Here is a 24243-nt window from a genome sequence, read left to right on the forward strand (position 1 = left end):
CCTCATTGCAGCGGGCAGCTGGGAGGAGGTGCTCTTGTTCTCCATGGACTTTACAGTGTCCCAAAAATGTTGGGAATTAGAGCTACAGGATGCAAATTTCTGCTTGAAAAAGCTAGCCTTTGCTTTCCTGACTGAATGTGTGTATTGGTTCCTGACTTCCCTGAACAGTTGCATATCGCTGGGACTATTCAATGCTATTGTAGTCCGCCACAGGATGTTTTTGTGCTGGTCAAGGGGAGTCAGGTCTGGAGTAAATCAAGAGCTATATCTGTTCTTAGTTCTGCATTTTTTGAACGGGGCATGCTTATCTAAGATGGTGAGGAAATTACTTTTAAAGAATGACCAGGCATCCTCGACTGACAGGATGAGGTCAGTATCCTTCCAGGATACCCAGGCCAGGTCGATTAGAAAGGCCTGCTCGCAGAAGTGTTTCAGGGAGCGTTTGACAGTGATGAGGGGTGGTCGTTTGACCGTGGACCCATAGCAGATACAGGCAATGAGGCAGTGATCGCTGAGATCCTGATTGAAAACAGCGAAGGTGTATTTTGGAGGGCAAGTTGGTCAGGATAATGTCTATGAGGGTGCCCATGTTTACGGATTTAGGGTTGTGCCTGGTGGGTTCCTTGATGATTTGTGTGAGATTGAGGGCATCTAGCTTAGACTGTAGGACTGCCGGGGTGTTAAGCATATCCCAATTTAGGTCACCTAACAGAACGAACTCTGAAGCTAGATGGGGTGCGATCAATTCACAAATGGTATCCAGGGCAGAGCTGGGAGCTGAGGGGGGTCGATAGCAGGCGGCAACAGTGAGAAACCTATTTCTGTAGAGATTAATTTTTAAAATTGGAAGTTCAAACTGTTTTGGTATGGACCTGGAAAGTATGACAGAACTTTGCAGGCTATCTCTGCAGTAGATTGCAACTCCTCCCCCTTTGGCAGTTCTATCTTGATGGTAAATGTTGTAGTTGGGTATGGAAATCTCAGAATTTTTGGTGGCCTTCCTAAGCCAGGATTCAGACACGGCAAGGACATCAGGGTTGGCGGAGTGTGCTAAAGCAGTGAGTAAAACAAATAGGGAGGAGGCTTCTGATGTTGACATGCATAAAACCAAGGCTTTTTCAATCACAGAAGTCAACAAATGAGGGTGTCTGGGGACAGCCTGGGTTTATCTCCACATCACCCGAGGAACAGAGGAGGAGTAGGATGAGGGTCACCTAGAGCGTTGGGGACAAAGAATAAAAGGAGCAGATTTCTGGGCATGGTAGAATAGATTCAGGGCATAATGTGCAGACATGGGTATGGTGGGGAGCGGGTACAGCGGAGGTAAACCCAGGCACTGAGTGATGATAAGAGAGGTTGTATCTCTGGACATGCTGGTTATAATGGGTGAGGTCACCACATGTGTGGGAGGTGGGACAAAGAAGGTATCAGAGGTATGATGAGTGGAACTAGGGGCTCCATTGTAAACTAAAACAATGATAACTAACCTGAACAACAGTATACAAAGCATATTGACATTTGAGAGAGACATACAGCGAGGCATAAAGTAATCACAGGTGTTGATTGGGAGAGCTAGCTAAGAGAGAGCTAGGTAAGACAACAATGACCTCATCCTTGAATTAATTCTCTCTCTATGCCCCCATCCTGGCTTTTTTATGCACACACACCTATAATAACACACAACCAACGCAATGATACACTTCAATCACATATGGTATGGCATACCTTGTATAGAATCTTGTATCTTGCACACAAACACACACACACCTTGTGAGGACTTTTGGGGGATGAACAATTGATTTCCATTAAAAATCCTATTTTCCCTAACCGCTAACCCTAAAAGTAATCCCAAACCCTAAATTTAAATCTAAATCCTAATCCTAATCTTAATCCTAACCCCAACCCCAACCCTAATTCTAATTTTAAACCCTAAACCTAAAATCAATTTTTGCAAGTAAAGCAAAATGGCCTCACTTCTCTGAATTTTTGTTGGTTTACTATTCTTGTAAGGACTTCTGGTACTTACAAGTATAATAAAACGTGTACATACACACACACAGGTAGGCTAATCAAGCTTTAGGCTATTTGTCTTCACCTCGCCCTTTGGGCAACCTAACCAAATCTTTGACCGAAATCTCATTCTGATTCTGTCTGGCGCTAGTCAGATACTACTGGTCCGGTGGCCCGGTCCTGCCAAATTGTGTTGCATCAGGTCGAAGCAATAGGTATCAGTACCGTAGGGGCAAACAGGGAGCGCGCGCGCCAACAAAAAAGACGTGACGAGGCAGCCTATGAGCTGTTACGCAACCACTGACCCACTAACACACATTCTAGAGGGGAGAGGGAGAGAAACTGGAGCAAGCGCCCAACATAACAGTCGGGACTCAATGCAAAAGGGGGAGACACTGCTTCTAGTAAGCTACAACCAGACAGACTGACCTCAGAGCAAGTAAGAGGAGCTAGAGCTGCTCCCGAGCGCTTTTTTTATTCTCTCAGACAAATGAAGCATCTAGCTATTTGACCATTTCTGTTGAAAGAAATAGAGGATACGAGCCAACTTCAACTGCGGAAAGCGATTGCTTTGTGTCCGGCATTGTGCATTTTTTGCTGGAGACACGTCACTTGTTCGTAAAAGGTGCGTTGGAGTCCTATTGATGTGCTTAATTCTGTGCGGAAATGTTCGATTGGTTTGAATGCTGGATAACAAATTATTTAGAATTGTATATTTGTTTAAAAGTGCAACACTGTTGCGGATTCAGATTCTCATTATTCTTTTAGGTATGGGTATTGTTCACATGCGGGCGACTCGCCCCTACCGGTAGACAGCCACTGTATGTGTGACTTTGACTTATTTGTAGTCATTGTGGTTTATTTTAAACCAGTTCCCTTTCCCAATTATTCATTCATACTGTATATTTATCAAGAACATTCTCAGCTTTAATCAAGGCACTGTATTGTAAAGTGGTGGATGTTGTTGTAAAGAGAAGCCGATTCACATTGCTCAATGCGCTCAATGTCAGGTCGGGCGTTTTTTCCCTCATGGTATTTGTTCAATGGATGGGTAGTAAATCCACTGTGCAATAGATTGGAAAATCAAACCGTTTTGGGGGGTGGCCTCTTGCTGTGAAGAACATTGTCTGGAGTTATTGTAGTTTATAACATGTTTTTTATTTCTTTACTTAAAAATATTTGTTTTATTGACATGTTGCTAAATCTAAATAGCAGGTGTGTGTCCTATATTTTATTTATGAAGTTGTCATTAATAGCCTTGATAGCCCTGAAGTCTAATAATATACAGGTAGGTTAATTATAGGCAAAGTATACTGAAAACGAATAGAACATTCTTTTTTATTTCAGTGCAATAAATTGTCTATTGGTGCAGGCAAGTTCGTCATTATTGATTTCGTTCCTATCGGTGACCTCCTTTTGTCGTGTTGTAAGTCAGACCCTCAGACATTCCATGTGCCTGTCGAGGATGTTCGGCCGTCACGTGTAGCTTTTCTCTGGAACTTGGAACAAGAGCGATTACTAGGTATAAGTCTTGCGTTTGCATCCATTCTATGCCATTAGTCATTTTATATGATAAATATTTGGTCAAAACTAGATGTCATGGAATTTTGGCACAAAGGATAGTTATAATCATGTTATTACACATCTATAAGCAGTCCATAGAGTTATTTTGAGGGGGGCTGAGGGGTGGTATGGCATATGACATAATAGCAATGCACTAGTAAGCTACGCAGTAGAATGAGAGGAGGAGAATGAATAGAATCATGGTCTTTCATGAGGGCTGGGGGAAAGTTTGCAGAATTAATTCATAGACAAAGATTTGCAAGCATGTGCCTTGATATTTAACAATTAGGAATATCACATGTATTTCTTTTTTCATTTTTTTTTTAAATCTAGAGGTATTTGTATTTAATTGACCTGTTGCAAAGTAAAAGCAGGTGTTTCCAATCGAGACTTGTGCCCTGAGGTTTTCACCGGCCATATGTTTAATGTTTAACACTAGCCTGTGGATGATTTCCCATAGCCTAAGCAGAATGCGTTACAGTCATCCACCAGTCAGTACAACTATATTTGCTATTTATATATTTCTTGCAAAATCTGTACTCAAACAAAACACTCAAATCCTATTTAGGTGTAATTACACCAATTATACCAGGTGGTATAATTCCGGTATTTTCCGCCAGTCTATAAAGTTGCTTGTTCCCATGGGATCTTAATGGGACGAGCTCTATTGCGTAATTAAGATAATAACCAAAAACAGGGCTTGTGTGTGTTGAGTTGTCCAACTCCAGGACATGATGCAATAGAGGGAAACCCCTCCGTCGGCAGAGCAGCAGTCACTGAGCCTTTTAGGCTGCTGCCAGTTGGTCTGTTTACAGAACAGCCTTTCTTTCCCAATGTGAATATTGGTCAAACCAGTCTAACTCAGACTGGAGGAAAGCAGGATGTGTGGAAAGACTTAGAGATACATTTTGGTCTGCAACTCGGTTCACTGTGACATGAAACATAATCAGGGGGGCGTTTCTTTGGCTTTGCCACACAGCCTCTTTGAGCGAATTCTGATTAAGTGTGTCCCTCCCTGCCTGGTACAAGCTGGCCATATATAAAAACACTAGAAGGCAAACGTTTTGGGAGCTCGTAGTACTTAGTTGACTCCTGCCACTCTTAGATTTAGCCTCTGTGGAATCTGAAGCAGCTGAACACTTTGGCTGCCCGATAGTGAAGTCACTTTTAGGGTACTTTAATCTAGGCTATAACCTTGAAGGATGCTTGGACTTACACCTAGCAAACAATACCCTCATTTTATTGCAAGTGAATGGAGAGCAGAAGTCCATGTTGCAGTATTACAGATCTTTATGGGTAGGAAGTTGTAGAGGGATTAGAGATGTTTGGCACAGGTTTGGTGCCATCTATATTGGTCAGTTGGAAGGTATTGGCCTATTCAAATGATGATAAGTAAATCCTAAATGGACATTGATAAGAACATTGATAAGAATAATTTAACATAAATAAAGTGCATTTCCCTAGTTGCAAATGGAAAAGAAGGGAGGTAGCTTAGTCCCCAAGCCCATGTGACAGAGAGGACGACATGCTTATATAGAACTCAGAGTTGACCTGGAATGTCTCCCTAGATTCTAGGTGCCTTTTCTTAGAAGACAAAGCCAGAAGCTAAAATGGAGGCACCCTGACCGGCCTCTCCACCACATGTCCATTTATGTGGGTGGCTCATCATGTCTTGGAGATGGAGGGGAAAAGGGATGCTTTGCATTACTCAGTCTTGCCTTTGGGGGGTCAAAGGTGATGGTGAAACGCCTGAGAACGGCTTTGGCTGTGCTAACATTTCCCATCCGTCTTTAACATCTCCCCCCAGCTAAACTCGCTGGTGGTGAAATCCTAGCTGTGAGTGAGTCATTCCTACAGCTTGATAATTGTGTGGGAAGCAAGGGAGATTCTGGCTTTTGAAAATCTTCAATGCTTTTTTCTTTGTATTATCCCTTTGGAATGATAATTTGGCTATAGCATCCAGTATTTACCTCAATATTACAGAGAGAATTCAACCTCTAAAATGTACTCACTCTGACCTCCAGTGTGTGACCTGTAGGTGTGGCTAATATTTCAGCATTAGGCAAGCTCTGCTTTGTAAACTTGTCACAATGACATTCAGAACACTAGCACATCAGCCCGGTCCTCACAGCTCTATGAAATATGTTCTGTCGGATTTTAACATGGAACATGGGTGTGTGCCTTCTGACGTCAATGCTTTTTTTTTTTTTTAAAGTCTCTAATGCATGCTATTTATCGTCTGCATAGAGATAGAGTAGCATAGAGACCTCTCCCGGTGTCAAATAGAGTATCCAGGAATTCGTGTTGCGTATCAATCACCAGGGGTTTTATAATCCGATTTTGCGCTGCTGACGTAGGCTATTCAAGTTTTTTTTTAAATGTTTTTTACAACGTACCGCAGTGTCTGTAAAATTCCTTTAATGTCGTGTCCACCAATTGAATTCATCTAAGCCCTTCTCGTCAGCCTTCCTCCCCAATACCCCTTCTCTATCACTCTATTTTTAGAGCGCTCTGTAATCCCTCCCCCCTATCCATTTTCCTCCCTCTCCAGCTCTATTTACCTATTTTATGGCACTCAGTCAAAGGCAGAGAGCAAGGTCTTTTTAAATCAAATCACATTTATTTGTCACGTGCGCCGGATAGAACTTTACCATGAAATGCTTACTTATGAGCCATTTCCCAACGATGCAGAGTAATAAAAAAACACAAGGAATCAAATACACAAGAATGAAGCTATATACAGGGAGTACCAGTACCATATCAATGAGGTAGAGGAAAATGCGCAGCGCTCCGTTTTTAGGTCAGTGGGACACGCAATGGCGCTCTCTCTCTCTCTCCCTTCTTTTGATCGATGAGTGGAAACATTGTGACATTCCTGACATTCTAGTTTTCTGTTTTCCCTCGCTACTTTGTTTCTAAAACATACTACATCCTCTAGTATTGTGTCTGGGCGAAAACCAAAACCGAGACAGAGAAAGAGATGGCTCACGTGGTGGCTGTGGTGATTCTTTGGGGGAAAGAAAGACAGCAGAGCAAAATATGAGGGAATTCCTATTTGGCTGTCTCCCACTGTGAAAAAAAGACAGAGAAAAGTGTCCTGGAAGGTGTAACCACTAAAAATATTATGCAAATGAAGAAAGGAGGAAGGGAGCTGCCACTGTGAGAAAGATATACTGTAAACTAGTATTATTATGTCATAAAATGGTCATACTCTAGATTGTTATGATGAGGTTGAAGCTAGGTCAAGTTGTTATGATGAGGTTGAGACTAGATCTATATTGTTATGAAGTTGAGACTAGGTCAGGGTCTTATGACAAGGTTGATACCAGGTCAGGTTGTTATGATGAGGTTGAGACTAGGTCAGGTTGTTATGAGGAGGTTGAGACTAGGTCAGGTTGTTATGACAAGGTTGAGACTAGGTCAGGTTGTTATGATGAGGTTGATACTAGGTCAGGTTGTTATGATGAGGTTGAGACTAGGTCAGGTTGTTATGATGAGGTTGATACTAGGTCAGGTTGTTATGACAAGGTTGAGACTAGGTCAGCTTGTGTAACCCAGACAAGCTCTATAGCCAAATGAAGTGGCTAGAAAGTACTCTACTTGGGCTGAGTTCAGTTAGTGTATCAGTGACAGACGGAGTAGAGACAGCTTTAGATCAGATCCCAAAAATAAAACCAGACCTTATTTAGTCTTACTTGAGCTATTGTTAGATATAGTGGTGGTAGCCTGATAGTGGTAGCAAAGACCAGAAATTAACAGATTAAATACCTAACATTAGAAACAATTTTGAATCTATAGAAAAAGAGATAAGATAACAATATCTGACCAAAAGCTTCTGTTACTGATCTACAGGTTTTCCTGTTTGACTAAAATTTGAATCAATAAGACAGCAACCAATCAGAACAGGCCATCATGATTACCTCAGCGCTCTGTTTGATCTGTTATCAGAATCACAAACGGCAACGGACTCTGTCAATGTTTTGACTGATGCAGTCTTGTTGGCTCAGGGAGTTGCTTCAGAAAAAATAATGAACTAGTAATTGTAACACAGTAATGACCTAGATAGATTATTACGTTGAATCCTCGCAGATCTGTTTTTCTAGTGGAGAAATAGAACATCTAGATAGGACACACTGCCCTGTTAAGTGATGCATAATTAATGTCTCTGAATCATCAGCGCAACAGATCTAGAATTAGCGCATTTACGTTATGTAACATCTCGATGAGTCAACTGAACTGCTTATTTAGCAACACCACCGACCGATGTTGGTGACTTGTGAGAAAAGGGGATGTTGAGCAATGTTTCCCGTCGGTAGGGGCACAGAATGCACTCGATACATACTAACTAACTGTGGTTGTGTAATACCTGGCAGGCTCTCTAGCTGGCATTTTATAAAGGAAAAGAGACCTTGGCTCTCTCCTCTGGTGCCGTTGGGGAATCACAGCCAGTTGAATAACAAGTCATATGTCAGCTTCAGGACATCAGCCCACTGTTATGACACAGCAATAAGTCACAAGTTAGTGATTCTTTGAGTTGACCTCTTTGATGGATTATTGTAGACAATTGTGCCATAAGAGACCAGTGTGACCTCATAGCTACATTTAAAAAATATCCCGCCTGGCAACTGATAAAGGTTATAGGGGGACATTATTAGAGGTCGATACATAGATGGTTTGCGCTCCTTCCCTTTCTCCCTCCCTGAATGCCCGTCGCTCAGTAACCGCAGCCCTGGCACTAGGTCAGACTGGCCCTCTTATGTGACTGTCTGGTGCAGCGCTGTTACACAACACTGTACAGAGAGCGCTTTAGACACTGCAGCTCAGAACCTCCCTTACCCACACAACCCACCTATTTGTTTTATTTTATTTAACCGTTATTTAACTTGGCAAGTCAGTTAAGAACAAATTCTTACTTGCAATGACGGTCTACCGGGGAACAGTGGGTTAACTGCCTTGTTCAGGGGCAGAACGACAGATTTTTACCTTGTCAGCTCGGGGATTCAATCCAGCAACCTTTCGGTTACTGGCCCAATACTCTAACCACTAGGCTACCTGCCGCCTAGCAGCCTCTGAGCAGAGTTGACCTATATCCCTGTGAGTGGAGTGGGAAGGGTACCGGTCGTGCTGCTGCCTTACTCACCCTCCCTCTCTGTATACCCCCAGGCTGGCCCACCTCAATACCCCGCCTTCTCCTCCACAGAACTCCAATAAGGGTTACGTCTAGCAAAGGAAAGTCCTTTTGAGAATGAGGGATTGTGAAAGGTGATCAAAAGGAATGTTCAGATTCAAATCCAAGATGAAACATTTTCTTACATAATGTTATGATTATGTCATAGTAGCTTGTATACTTTCTGGGCACAAGCAAATGGTGACATGCCAGTGTATGAGTGATGGCAGATCCATTGCAGTTTGGATCAAGTGTCAGATTCGCAGTTATGAAGTCATGTGAACTCAAGAATACCCTGAACTAATCACATTATGAGTTTCTAGGACTGTATGTTCTGTCTCGATCATCACCACTGTACAGTAACATTGAAATACATTGAATGCCTAATGTATGTCACAGTGGGAAGGCATAGTATTTATGGTAACTAATGAATGTTCTCTCTCTTATTCTCTCTCTTTCTATAGTGTGTTTCCTCGTGAGCGATCCCAGCCTACAAGAAAAAGTCTTCCAGTAGACCAACTGACCTACTTCACTTCTGCATCCTAGAGACTTCAAGGATTACAGAAGAACCTACTTTGAAACTCACATTTCACAAAACTTTGTCACGTAATTTAACCAATGAGGTTCAGCCTTAGAGAAGCACAAATACCTCACCCTGAGTTTTTCACAGATCCTGCGACTTAAAAGAGAAAGTTAATACAAATAAGTTATCTCTCCAGCGAACTTTCGTCCTCTCCCTTACCCCCATTTGGCCTTAATGCCAGATCACCAATCTGGTCAAAAGGACTCAACAATGGAAAGCCTGAATCTTCACTTTGCATCTCCCAACAACAACAACGACCTGGACTTAGACACATACTCTAACTACAGCGAGAGCCTCCCGCCACTGTCTCCCAGACCCGGTGACGAGGATGTCCCGCGCCGCCAGACCAAAGGCGGCTCAAAGAACAGCATGTCCAGCCGTCGCAAACGGGAGTTCATCTCCGACGAAAAGAAGGACGCCTCCTACTGGGAGAAGCGGCGCAAGAACAACGAGGCGGCCAAGCGTTCCAGAGAGAAGAGGAGGATGAACGACATGGTGCTGGAGAACCGTGTGATGGCGCTGAATGATGAGAACAGCCGTCTGAAGACGGAACTCCTGCAGCTGAAGCTTCGCTTCGGCCTCATCAGCACTGCTTCCTACATGGAGAAGAGCCAGCAGCTCTCCAACAGCGGAAACGGACAGTCCAGTGCTGGTAACCCCTACTTCTCCAGTAGCGGGTACTCCAGTGCCTGTGGTAACACTCTGCTGAACTCCGACTCGTCCGAAGCAGAACAGTCCACCAGAGGGGAACGCCACACCCCACTCCCAAAATACTCCCCAAGAGGATCCCTCTCCGACGGGTGCATGTCTGACGACTCTTCCAGCCCTGAGCCCATGGGCTATGAGATCAAGATGGAGTCCAACGACACTGACATGGATGCTGGTCTCCCCACTGGGATCTCCTTCAACGGTGGCCACCAACACAGGTCCCAAGAGGCCGACTGTGCCATGGACTTCCACCACAACCACCAGAACAACTACCGCCAGGAGTCTGCCAGCCCAGCACCCCAGCAGGTAGCGGCCCCAGCCCAGAGGAGTGTGATACAAATGTACCGCTCCTCCAGCTCCTCCTATATGGAGAGCCAGAACCAGAGGCAAGCAGAGGACATGGAACAACAACAGTCCCAGGTCCAACAAAGCAGACAGTCCGAGAACACAGAGACCATCACAGAGGAGGTCCAAAGGTACCGAGCCCGCGAGGAGCAGCAAAGACATCAGGAGACACAGAGAAGCCAGTACAGCCCTTATCAGACCCAAGATGGCGGCCACAAGGAAGGATTCGCCCCAGAGCTCCTCCACCACAGTAGAGAAGAAGGCAACAAGTCAAGCCACTCCTCCAACCAGCACCACATCAACAACGCCTATCTCAGTACCCTGGATGAGGAGGAGCCCCCAGTGCTCACTTACGAGGGCGGCCCCAGGGCCGGAGAGGGCTTCTACACAGAGTCCCACTCTGGGAAAGACACTTCGTCCAGTGATGGTGATCAAAGGAGCTCAGACAAAGAAGGTGGTTCCACTAGCGATGACGAGTCACCGTCATCTTCCTCTTCCGAGGTCGGAAGCTACAACCAGAGGGCGACATCACAGATGTCGGTGCCACAGAGTCAGAGTGGAGACGATCAGGCCACCTACCTGCCCCACAAGCTCCGCCTGAAATACAGAGCGCTGTCCAATCAGGGGGAGGTGCCAAACAGAAGCCCCGCCTCCTCCACATCCCCCCCGCCCTCTCATCCCCAGCATCCCTACCTGGCCCTGCCTAGCAACCACCAACATGGCGGCCATAGCAATGGGGAAAACAAAGAGGCAGGGAACGAGTCAGAATTCTGCTAGCAGAGGGAAGCAAGAGAAAGAGAGGAGGTGTGGAAGGAATGCAAAAAGGGATCCAGCGCAGGGAGGAAGACTAAGAGGTGTGAATAAGGGAGCACCAAAGACTCTTTGAGATACTGCGACCAACAACCAACCTCAGTTTTGCTTCATCATCAGGTGTCTCGCTCCTTTTCACCTACCACTATGCCAACAGACACTCCTCTTCGATGATGATGATAATAATAACAAGGACAGTCAAAGTGATGTTCACAATCACCACAGACAGATTCAAAAGACTTGGTTCACTGTGTCACCATGTTTTTATATGGACCCTTCCCTCACTCCATCCATTTATCCAATCCATGAACAATGATAATAATAGATCACTTATTGGTTCAGCAAATGTGGTGGAGTGAAGAGAATGAGGGGAATGGAATGGATGGAACTCCCATTTTCTTTCCTTCGGGAAAAGACAAACATCACATCACAATGGAAGGTTAGAATGAACGTTGAAATGGAAGGCTGTTTTCAGGCTCTGGTTTGAACTCTCAAGTGGCCAATTGCTTTGTGGGTGGTAAGGCATTCTGGGAACATTCCCATGACCAAAGAAACACGTCCAACCCCCCTGACAATGAGTTCCATTCTTCCTCCCCACCAACAAAACAGCTGTACCAGTTTCCGTTACTCCCTAAACACCTATCCCTGCTTTATGCAGAATAGGACACCCAATCATTTTTCAAGCACTTGGATTGTAAATAACTGTGATATAGAAAATGTACATATATTTAAATATATTTTACAAAGAAAAAAAGGAAAAACAACAAAAAATAACAAGGAGAAATGGAAGTGGAAAAAGAAAAGCTATCAGTTTGTCCTTGTGAGAAAGTTTTTTGTACAGTCCGTTCTCAATGTCAATGAAATGCCTCAAGTTGTTTTCTTAAAAAAATGTCTGTATGAACCACCGCTGCAAGAAACTCTTTCTTTTAGATTCCATGTCACTAGGAAATGCCTGGAGCAACCTACCGTCAATTGACCTTTTACTGACCTCTTACACACACACACACACACACACACACACACAAAGCCCCTGTTAAGGCCAGTTACGAACATATCACAAGACTACACACTACACTTTTTGAACGGTAAAACCATGAATACAAAAGTACAATCCAGAGCTCAACAAATTCTCATTAGACTCACTGATCATAGGAATCAAGTAGTAATTGCACTTGTGAAGCAATGGGGGAAACGACTCTCTTCTCACTCAAAGGTGCCTCTACTTTTCATAGGTCAAAAGAACCAATCCCCAATCTTGGCCTTTACATTGAGTTGCTTTATCAGCTGTGGATCATACAGGCTGTACTAGTTAAACGTCTCACATCCACGTGCCTGCCTACTGGCCGTTCTGTATAAATGTATAGTTCTCTATCTCTCTTGGATACTGTTATTATTATTATTTTATTATTATTTTCTATTTGATTCAGTTATTTTGGGGGGTTATTGTGTGTTTTTTCCGTCCCCTTGTATCTTCCTGATTGTGATACTGTAATGTATGTATTTTACCCATGTCCCGATCCCTTGACATTTGTACTCTGTGATATTGTTCAACGTTTGTGGTTTGCCGGATGGTTAAGGAAATAGATTTTCCAGAAATGGGTAATGCAATGGTTATAATGACAACAACTCATTCTGATTGTTGAAAGATTGAAAACCTTGAAAAATAAAAGGATGTTGAAAAAAACATAAATTAACAGTATTGTTTCGTGTGATTTTCTTTAACTTTTGTTGCGCTCTTTCTGGTCTAATGGTGAAACATAATTCACACACATGATAAAATGGTCATAAATGGAACACCGGTGAAATTGAGGGGAAAAAAATATATTTCAATCAAGTTGGCAGATGACTTATGCAGTTTAAAAGTAGACATACATTATATGACATATAAAACATAAATGATAAATGATCACACTGATCATTACGACTCTGTCCTGTACTCCTATAAACACAGCTACAACTCTGCAACATAAATATCTTCAGTATTTTAGTGTTCCTCCCGCCGGTACCATAGTCCCCTCCTCCTCTCCCGCCGGATCTTTAACTTTTGAATGAAACATAATTCACACACATGATAAAATGGTCATAAATGGAACACCGGTGAAATTGAGGGGAAAAAAATATATTTCAATCAAGTTGGCAGATGACTTATGCAGTTTAAAAGTAGACATACATTATATGACATATAAAACATAAATGATAAATGATCACACTGATCATTACGACTCTGTCCTGTACTCCTATAAACACAGCTACAACTCTGCAACATAAATATCTTCAGTATTTTAGTGTTCCTCCCCTCTTCTCCTCTGTCCCTTCCTCCCTTCGTCCAGTACTGTACCGAACAAAACTTTTAAAACGAGGCCGTCAAAATCTACACAGATACAAACACAAATAGCTTCAGTATTCTAGTGTTCCCCATCTCCTCTCCTTCTTTCCTCTCCTTCCTCCCTCCCATCTTTCCTGGCAAAGAGGATTAATAGTAATGTGAGGAGCATCAGTGTGACACACAAGCACACTGTGTCCCAACGGCCAGAAATACACACACACACACACACACACACACACACACACACACACACACACACACACACACACACACACACACACACACACACACACACACACACACACACACACACACTGTGTCCCAACGGCCATGCCAGTTAGGGCACCGGAATCTAACATCCATGACGTAACCGTGGTGACCTACTTACTCATGTCATAAACTCTAAACTCCACCAACGGACACACACACACACAAGCCGCCGGGCAGCAGAGTCCTGAGTACAACAAATAAACACACACTAAGCTACTACACACTCTCACACTCTAGTCAGTAATCACATAATGGGTGAGAGGCTTTTGCTCCTCAACATTTTGCGGAAAACTTTTGGGTTCAGTTTATATAATAGTGTGGCTACAGTGTGTCATCTGTCTCTTGATAAACTAATATGCCTAACACATTTATAATGTTGTACACTATAGGCCCAGGCTTCCTGTTATGGAAATATCCATGTTAACTAATTTGGAAATAGTATAAAGCTCGTCTCTAAATAGATGAACCTTTTACTGCAGTGGGTTAAATCAGGGTCACACATGGTGTTTCTTTTCTTGAAACAAAAGTACACACCTCACACACATGGTTATGGGCTCAAAAACAAGAAGACATCTGTACCATGTCAGACACACAGTTGAAATGTGTTACATTTGGAGTTTGCATCCCAATATTACACATCACAGAAGACTGAAACATAACAAAAATCGTTTGACATAGAAACACCGGATTTTCGGCTGCGTTTAAAAAAGAATGTTTATGAATTATGAAAAATATGAATAACATTCCACCCATGAGGCCACTAAGGTCATTTGACTGCAGGAAAGGGCTACTACATGTAATTCACACATCTTACAAAGTTACATAATATATATTTTTTACAGTAGGTTTAGGCTGTTATGGAAATATCCACATAATTCATCTCATGAGAGAATAAACTAATTTGTCACAGTTTATATTTATAATCACTGCATCAGCTATAATATAAAGCTGTGTCTCTTTGTAAAGAAATACATCTACAGAATGAGACTGTCCACAGAGCCCTGTAATCAGGAGTTATTACTGTAAACTCATTGGTCTCAGGTCAGGTTGTACAAGGTATCTTGATAAAAACGAATATGTCTAGTAAAGTCCTATATATCTACACCTACTTATACACATACACCCTATATAATGTACTACATACATACATATGTGGTGTATGTGGTACATGTGGTGTATATACTGTACAGTATATAGGGTAGGTGTAGATTTTTTGCCCCCTGTTACATCATGATTAGATTTGTTGTATACGATCGTCAAGGGTCACTAGCTCTGAAACAGTAACAGCTTTTACGTGACCGACTGGGATCCGTCCCAGAATGCATCCCACCACGGCGCGGATAACAAATTATATAACAGCTTGGAAGAAAAAAATGCCTCTAGAGGAATTTGAGTCGGTTGGCACCTCAGTTGGAACATGCTGTCGATGTAAGAAATAGCACAAGCGCTTCCTTTCACTGGGATGTCAGGAACAAGATGATATTTCACAGCATGGTTACGTGATAATCGTTATAAATAGACTGTTAGCAATTATGAGTAAGTCATCAGTAAATGATGTACAATAATATCAATCAAACATTCTCAAAAGTCACAAGTCACTTTGTTGCGGTGGTAATATTTCAAAGTATTCTTACATGATGAGAATAACAGTGACCAGCTCGTATTTATAGGTTCTGTTGTTCATCATTCATTACCTGAAATAATATAAATGAAACACTCCAAGTGCCATTCACAAGTCAATTTATAATCAATCTATGGTATTGGGAATATGGTAATATATGGGCTCCATACCCTAAAAGGTGTATTACATATTACATTCTATAACACGCCTCGAACATAACTACAATAATCAAATCATTACGTAATAAGCAAACATGTAAATGCAAGTCATTGACTAACCACCACAATCATTAACCATTCATTTCCTGTAATAAAAAGAATAACATCCCTCCGTCTTCCTCCATCTTCTATCAGTGAATCTATAGATATAGTAGAGAGATTAAGACATAATGGTGTTCTGTGCATCAGTTCAGGAACACAGACACCCTGTTGCTGGTGATTAGTTACCAGACAGCTATGGGCTCCATCCTAGCTTGTACATTTCCCCTCTGGCTGGGCTTATAGACGTTGCCACGGCAGCCAGTCAGTCATAGCAAGGCTTTGTAATGGTATCCTATTCCCTATATAGTCCATATATTTCTGGTCAAAAGGAGTGCACTATATAGGAAATAGAGTGCCGTTTGGAACGTACTCATGGTGACATTCCGTAGAAAACCGCAGTGCTTTGTGTATGTAAGTATAGATAGACTCTACCGGTTCACTTCCCTTCTCTCTCCCTCTTTCCCCCCCATCGCTCCCCCTCTTTTTTCAACCCTTTTTTTTCTAAAGCTGTAGTATGCAGAAGCTTGCAAAAGCAGCTCAATGGAAAAGTAGGTCATTAGGGAGGGGCAGAGAGGAGGATGAGGGTTGAGGGAGGAGAAGGGGAATTCAGAGTGAGGAGTGGAGAGGGAGGGAGGGAGGTTACGTCACATGCCTCTGCAGTGTCAACTCGGACAAACTCATCAAAGCAGCACGCGGGCACGCACACATGCACGCACCCGCACGTGCACGCACGCACGCGCGCACACGTACGCGCACATGCACGCACACGCACACACATCAGTGACTCAACCCCTATTAAACGCAGCCTCCTCACATTGTACATAGACAAATCACTATGGGTGAAACTACCTAATGCTAGAGGCCACAGACCTTGTTGACTTCCTGCTATTGTTACTGACATAACTTCAGCTGAAGTAAAAGCAAAACAAAATGTGGGAGTCTTTGATGTTCACACTGATACCATCTGATAAGCTTGTGCATGTTTTGTGTGCACATTTTGATTAGGCTTGAAGGAAAGACATTTGGGCGGTTTGAGGCTAGGGGCAAAAGGTTGTAAGGAGTGCCACCATTTTGGTGCAAAGACATGTCATCATTGTAGAACAGGCAGGTTGACGTTTATTGTCATGAGTCTTGTCCTGGAGTAAGAACTGAGCAATTTCCCATTAGATAGACAATTTTGACTTTGCAACTGATTATTTTTTGCTTTTTGGTCTTAATTTAAAGTTAGGGTTAGGCATTAGGGTTAACAGTGTGGTTACGGTTAGATTTAAAATCAGATTTTGTGGCTGTGCCAGCTAGTGACCACTCTGCAGAGCTGCCTCCAGAACAAGATTCATGACAAAAAACAGTAACCTGTGTAGAACAGCCACAGGTGGGATTTGAAATGTTTGCCATGACCAGTAGCAGGAAATAAGGTAATAGGCCTACCAGTGTCCCGCCCTGTTACCCTGGGATACGCAGCACTAGAACACTGTTTTCTTTCATCAAGGAAGATTCTATTCTGCTATTCTCTTATACTCTCACACACACACACACACACACACACACACACACACACACACACACACACACACACACACACACACACACACACACACACACACACATACACACACACACACACACACACACACACACACACACACACACACACACACACACACACACACAGGTGTACAATAGCCTATAATATAGCATTAGTGGCTCTGGTGTGGTTTCTGGGCTCCCGGTCTACCCAACTTCCTGTCTGGAAATACAGTTTAATACCGTAGAACACAGTGCAGCTGACTGTAGGTTGTGTGTGTGTGTGTGTGTGTGTGTGTGTGTGTGTGTGTGTGTGTGTGTGTGTGTGTGTGTGTGTGTGTGTGTGTGTGTGTGTGTGTGTGTGTGTGTGTGTGTGTGTGTGTGTGTGTGTGTGTGTGTGTGTGTGTGTGTGTGTGTGTGTGTGTGTGTGTGTGTGTGTGTGTGTGTGTGTGTGTGTGTGTGTGTGTGTATGTGACTGCAGAGTGTATAGAGATCCACCCCTCGGCGAAGTGAAGCCAATGCAATGGGTCTGGGTCTGGGTCTGAGCCTGTCGTGAATAACACAACCCAGAGTTACATAACCACCACTCTGATGCTGGATGTAGGTCAGAGGGGAGGGAGGGATGGAATGAGGAGGGAGGGAGGGAGGCAGGGAGGAAAAACACAGAGTGTTAACACTGTATGTTGGTGAGTGAGTGAGTATGGAGGGGGTGAGGGAGTTTGTGAGTGCATATGCATTTTGGGTTTCTACATGTTGTCTGGGTGTGACTCGATGCAGGAAAGTAAATCAACCACAAGTAAATTCTGTACTCTGTTCTATCTCTCATATTTCCCTCCTTCTAATCTAAACCAAAGTGTGTTCTCTCAAATCAACAATCTTTGCCACTGCCTCATCTTACATGTGACGGGTGTATGTTACGCAATAGTTACTTCTTTCCACAAACAACCTTTTCCACTCTCATCTGGCTGTCAGGTCATTAGGCTGTCAGGTCATCAGGCTGTCAGGTCATCAATCAATCAATCAATCAATCAATCAATCAAATGTATTTATAAAGCCCTTTTTGCATCAGCAGATGTCGCAAAGTGCTTTTACAGAAACCCAGCCTAAAACCCCAAAGAGCAAGCAATGCAGATGTAGAAAACTACCTAGAAATGCAGAAACCTAGGAAGAAACCTAGAGAGGAACCAGGCTCTGAGAGGTGACCAGTCCTCTTCCGACTGTGCTGGGTGGAGATTATAAGAGTACAACCGGTAATAATCATAGTGGTTATAGAGGGTGCAACAGGTCAGCACCTCAGGAGGAAATGTCAGGTGGATTTTCATAGCTGAGCATTCAGAGGTCGAGATAGCAGGTGCGGTAGGGAGGGACGGAGGGGGTTCGAAAACAGCAGTTCCGGGACAAGGTAGCACGTCTGGTAAACAGGTCAGGGTTCCATAGCTGCAGGCAGAACAGCAGAAACTGGGTTAGTAGCACGACTACTAACTGGGGACGGTGACAGCCAAGAGAACTGGGGACGGGGACAGCCAAGAGGACTGGGGACGGGGACAGCCAAGAGTCGTCAGGCCAGGCATGGTCCTAGGGCTCAGGTCCTCCAGGAGGGGAGAGAGAGAGAGAGATGGGAGAAGTAGAGGGAGCATAATTAAATTCACACAGGACACCAGATAAGACAGGAGAATGACATCTGATAGGACAGACTGACCTTAGCCCCCCAGCACATAGACTATCGCAGCAGAGGCTGAGGCAGGGGACATGTTGCTAGTCATTTCCTCCTGGGTCCTAATGGTTCTACTGGTTAGAGAGAGGGACATGTCAACATGACTCAATTATTCAATCAAACGGATAGGAAACAAACTTTACAGTGATAGGAGAGGAACACTGTGGAACTGTTTTGTATACTAAGCCAGAATTTGTGAATTCATTTGTAGAACCATTCCTTGCTAGCAAACGTTCAACTTTTATAAATTGTATGAATTACAACAAGTTAATACATCCCGAAACCCTTAGTTGCTTAGTTTCACATCCTGCTAATTTCCAATCTACTAACTTTTGTAAAAGCTTTATTTTCTAATTGTAGCACATATTCAGTATTAAAACATCAGGTCCTGGTCAAAAGTAGTGTATTGTAAAGGGAATCGGGGGGCATTTGGGACAAACTCTTGGTGTAGTGTAGATGTGGGTCAGGGAGGGTTGGGGTTGTTGTTGTGTAGAAATAGAGACATGCCTCTCTAACATGCTTGGCTACATGCCTGACTGTTGAGCAGTTCAGCTTACCCCTGTCTGCTGCCTAGCACCACCCATCCCCCCAAACAGTTCTCTGTAACAATTAGGTTAGATGACTACACTCTTAGAAAGAAGGTGCTACCTAGAACCTAAAAATGGTTCTTAGGCTATCCCGTAGGATAACCCTTTGAAGAACCATTTTTGGTTCCATGTAGAAGCCTTTACACAGAGGGTTGGAACCAAAGCGGGTTCTAACTGGAACCAAAAAGGGTTCTCCTATTAGCTGACAAACCCTTTTGTAACCCTTTTTTCTAAGAGTGTAGGTGTGTGTCTGGGGGTGTTTGTGTAAGTAGATGTATGAAAACAGCCAGTCTAAGCCTCACCACAACCAATACTGATAGAAAGGAGGAGAGAGAGAGAGAGACAGAGAAGGAGAAACAGAAAGAGAGAATGAAGGAAACTAAGGGAGAGAGGGAGATGGAAAGGGAGAGAGAGAGAGGGAGAGAGAGGGAGAGAGAGGGGTAGAGAGGTACAGTAGAGGAAGAGAGAGAGAAAGAGAGGTAGCGGTAGCGGTAAGTCGAGGGACAGAGAGAGATAGGGAAAGAGAGAGGAAGCGGGAGAGAGAGAGAGGGAGAGAGAGGGAGAGAGAGGGAGAGAGAGGGGTAGAGAGATAGCGTCTCATAAAAGCATTAAGGAGGGTAAGGCCTTGGGGGAGGGAGGGGCAAGGGGATAGGAAGGGAGAGGGAGGAGGAGGGGGGGGTCGAAGTGCTCAGTGAAATGTAGGTCAATCTTGGCCCTTCACACACAAACACCCCTTCAGATCCTAAATTGACCTTACAGTCGACAGATCTCCACGGATGTCTATTACATTAAGGGAAAGAAAGGTGGAAGAGGGGGAGAAAAGAGGGAGGAGTAGGGAGGGAAGAAAGACCTTAACCAGGCAACCCTCATCAGGCCTTACATTTTATCGGAGATGGAGAGGAAATAATTTGCTGTGACACTATGGACATAATGTGGAAACACTAAAAGCAGCACGCCAGACTAAAAAGCATTTTGACTCTAACACTTTCAACTTAATGTGGGAGTGGGATCAAAAAGGACAGCAGGTGGCAGAACCAGAGTCTGCAAAAATAGAACTAGGGGAATAGGAAGTAGGCCACTGGGCTAACTGCTGGGCTGTGTGTGTGTGTGTGTGTGTGTGTGTGTGTGTGTGTGTGTGTGTGTGTGTGTGTGTGTGTGTGTGTGTGTGTGTGTGTGTGTGTGTGTGTGTGTGTGTGTGTGTGTGTGTGTGTGTGTGTGTGTGTGTGTGTGTAGTATTTCATGGAGAGGCACTAACACCATCCTAGGTATGTTGGCATTTACAGATCCAACACATGATACTCACACTATGCCCATTCCATGCCTACTGCCTCTAGGACTGCCAATCAACTGTATGTTCTACTCTGTCACTACAGCAAGAAAGTGTATAGAGAATGACCCAGCTAACTCATTCCAAGGCTTCCAACCCTGCTATTCCTCCTGTAGGTTCTCTTCAACCCCAGTTGTAACTAACCTGATTCAGCTTTTCAACCAGCTAATTATTATAATCATGTGTGCTAGATTAGGGTTGGATCCTACAGGATACAACGCTGTGTGTACAAAACAGTAAGAACACCAGTCCAACGTCAACAATGAAGAGGCGACTGCGGGATTCAAGAGTTCAGTGTCTGTGTTATTTTGCCCATCTTAATCTTTTCAGGCCAGTCTGAGATATGGCTTTTTCTTTGTACCTCTGCCTAGGGCCAGCATCCTGGAGTTTCCTCTTCACTGTTGACGTTGAGACTGGTGTTCTGCGGTACTATTTAATGAAGCTGCCAGTTGAGGACTTGTGAAGCAAATTAGACATTCTATTGTACTTGTCCTCTTGCTCAGTTGTGCAACTCCCCTTTCTATTCTGGTTAGAGCCTGTTTGCGCTGTTCTGTGAAGGGAGTAGTACACAGCGTTGTACGAGATCTTCAAAATTCTCGAGGAATAGCCTTCATTTCACAGAACAAGAATACACTGACGAGTTTCAGAATGTCTAATTTTGAGAAGAAAGTTCCTGTAACAGACGCTTGCTCAAGTCCTCAACTGGCAGCTTCTTTAAAGAACAACAATTTTCAGTACCATAATTGCAAAAGGGTTTTCTAATGATCAATTAGCCTTTTAAAATTATAAACTAAAAATATTGCCCTCTTGCTAGATTGATGACTAAAACCATAGCGAAACAGTGCAAAAGGGCTGGTTTCCTCCCCTTCATCTACACTGATTGAAGTGGATTTAACAAGTGTCATCAATGAGCTTTCTCCTGGATTCACCTGGTCAGTCTATGTCATGCTCTTAATGTTTTGTACAGTCACTATATATGCCTATATGACTCAATCTGCTGTATATTGTCAATAATAACCCACATATCTGCTGTAGTTATGTATTACACAATTGTAATGTGTATTTAGGTCTGTAATGTATTGCATTTCCATTGGCCTATATACAGTATATTTGTATGTACAGTAACAGTATGACCCCATTCCAATATCTACACTAGCATATTCATTTGAATGAAGCAATGTATTGGGCATGCTGCTGCGTGCATTTTAAGTGGCATGCTAGTGTGAAGACAGGAACATACTGTAACTTCTGAAATTGAAGCGTGTTAACCCTCACAACGTCGCCGGGCCAGATGGCGTCCCAAGCCGCATCCTCAGAGCATGTGCAGACCAGCTCGCTGGAGTGTTGCGGACATATTCAATCTCTCCCTATCCCAATCAGTTGTCCCCACCTGCTTCAAGATGTCCACCATTGTTCCTGTATCCAAGAAAGCAAAGGTAACTGAACTAAATGACTATCGTCCCTATCGTCCCGTAGTACTCACTTCGGTCATCATGAAGTGCTTTAAGAGGCTAGTTAAGGATCATATCACCTCCACATTACCCTACACCCTAGACCTACTACAATTTTCATGCTGCCCAAACAGATCCCAAGGATGATGCCATCGCACTGCCCTATTCAATCTGGACAAGAGGAATACCTACAGTGTGCAAGAATGCTGTTCAATGACTACAGCTCAGCGTTCAACACCATAGTCCCCTTCAAGCTCATCCCTAAGCTCAGGGCCCTGGGTCTGAACCCCGCCCTATCTCACTGGGACCTGGACTTCGAGGTGGTGAAGGTAGGAAACAACACCTCCGCTATGCTGATCCTCAACACGGGGGCCCCACAAGGGTGTGTGCTCAGCCCCCTCCTGTACTCCCTGTTTACCCATGACTGCGTGGCCATGCACGTCTCCAACTCAATCATCAAGTTTGCAGATGACATTACAGTGGTACGTCTGATTACCACAACGACAAGAAAGCCTACAGGGAGGAGGTGAGGGCCAAGAAAATAACCTTTCCCTAAAAGTAAACAAAACTAAAAGAGCTGAACATGGATTACAAGAGACAGCAGTGGAGGGTGAAAAGCTTCAAGTTCCTCAGTGTGCACATCACTGACAACCTGAAATTGTCCATCCACACAGGCAGTGTGGTAAGAGGAACTGTTGCGCCTTCTTTACCACACTGTCTAGGACCCCCTAGGAAACTCACAAACTTCTACAGATGCACCATTGAGAGCATCCTGTCGGGCTGTAGCACCGCCTGGTATGCCAATTTGGCAGTCCGCAACCGCAGAGCTCTCCAGAGGGTGGTGCGGTCAGCCCAACGTATAACCAGGGGAACACTAGCTTCAGGATATCTACAGCAGTGGTTCCCAAACTGTCAGCCATTGCATACCATAGAGAGCTATTTATAACTTGTCAGAAATGTCCAGATCAACTAGCCCAAGTCAGCTATCATGTTTTAGCTAGATTTTTTATCCCACAAATTTTGTTGTAATGTTTGAGTCACACAAACATGGCGAAATGTATAGAATTGCAAAAAAAATTGCTTTTAAAACGGCAAAAAAATTCTGCGCCCCACAACAAAATGTGTAGAATTGCAGGAAATATGCTATAAACCTGCAGAATGTTATTTCTACCAATAAGAGGGTTGTGAACAGTTTGTGTCATGAACAGTGCTTGTGCCGATAGAAATGCACGTGCGCAGAGGCGGGATGTTCCCCAATGCTGGAAGGGGGACCTGAGTGAAACAGTTTGGGAACCCCCAATCTACAGCACCTGTTGTCACAGGAAGGCCAAGAAGATCATCAAGGACCTCAGCCACCCAAACCACTGCCTGTTCACCCTGCACAGCCTAGAAGGCGGAGACAGTACAGGTGCATCAAAGCTGGGAGAGAGAGACTGAAAAACAGCTTCTATCTCCAGGCCTGTTAAATAGTCACCACTAGCTGGCCTCTGCCCAGTAACCTGCCCTGAACTTACTCAGCAACCACCCAGTACTCCACCCTGCACCTTAGAGACATGCTGCCTCATGCTTGGCATTGTGCATTGCGATCTTAGGTTTGTGTGCGACTACTCGGCCATGGAAACCCATTTCATGAAGCTCCCGATGAACAGTTATTATGCCGATGTTGCAAGCGAGGACCATTTGTAGACGCTACACGCTACACGCTTCAGCACTCAGCGGGCCCATTCTGCGAGCTTGTGTGGCCTACCATGTCGTGGCTGAGCTGTTGTTGCTCCTAGACATTTCCACTTCACATTAACAGCACTTACAGTTGACCGGGGCAGCTCTAGCAGGGCAGAAATGTGACGAACGGACTTGTTGGAAAAGGTGGCATCCTATGGCAGTGCCACATTGAAATTCGCCTCTTCATACGGCCATTCTACTACCAATGTTTGTCTTTGGAGATTGCATGGCTGTGTGCTTGATTTTATACACCTG

The 24243-nt window shown here is 43.9% G+C and overlaps 2 protein-coding genes across 4 annotated transcripts in view; both read left to right on the forward strand.

Annotated features, from left to right (window-relative positions):
- The window catches only part of LOC139424506 (myb/SANT-like DNA-binding domain-containing protein 4), a 1073247-nt gene that overhangs the window by 97063 nt on the left and 951941 nt on the right, over nucleotides 1-24243 (forward strand). The gene's annotated exons all lie outside the window — the stretch shown is intronic.
- LOC139424500 (uncharacterized) lies at nucleotides 2328-12880 on the forward strand. Of its 3 annotated transcripts, none has more exons than XM_071176414.1 (2): nucleotides 2328-2635; nucleotides 9205-12880. In XM_071176414.1, the coding sequence occupies exon 2, from the start codon at nucleotides 9498-9500 to the stop codon at nucleotides 11151-11153; it is 1656 nt and encodes a 551-aa protein (XP_071032515.1). In that variant the 5' UTR covers nucleotides 2328-2635; nucleotides 9205-9497; the 3' UTR covers nucleotides 11154-12880. The 3 variants fall into 3 exon arrangements, with proteins under 3 accessions (XP_071032515.1, XP_071032516.1, XP_071032517.1); XM_071176415.1 differs by having other exon boundaries at nucleotides 2328-2449; XM_071176416.1 differs by lacking the exon at nucleotides 2328-2635 and adding an exon at nucleotides 3383-6962 and having other exon boundaries at nucleotides 7083-12880.

Source organism: Oncorhynchus clarkii, chromosome 13, assembly GCF_045791955.1.
Source record: "Oncorhynchus clarkii lewisi isolate Uvic-CL-2024 chromosome 13, UVic_Ocla_1.0, whole genome shotgun sequence".
Lineage (NCBI taxonomy): Eukaryota > Metazoa > Chordata > Actinopteri > Salmoniformes > Salmonidae > Oncorhynchus > Oncorhynchus clarkii.

Excerpts from the sequence above, each read along its gene's own strand:
- LOC139424500 (XM_071176414.1), top strand. The coding sequence starts at position 9,498 with ATGCCAGATCACCAATCTGGTCAAAAGGACTCAACAATGGAAAGCCTG.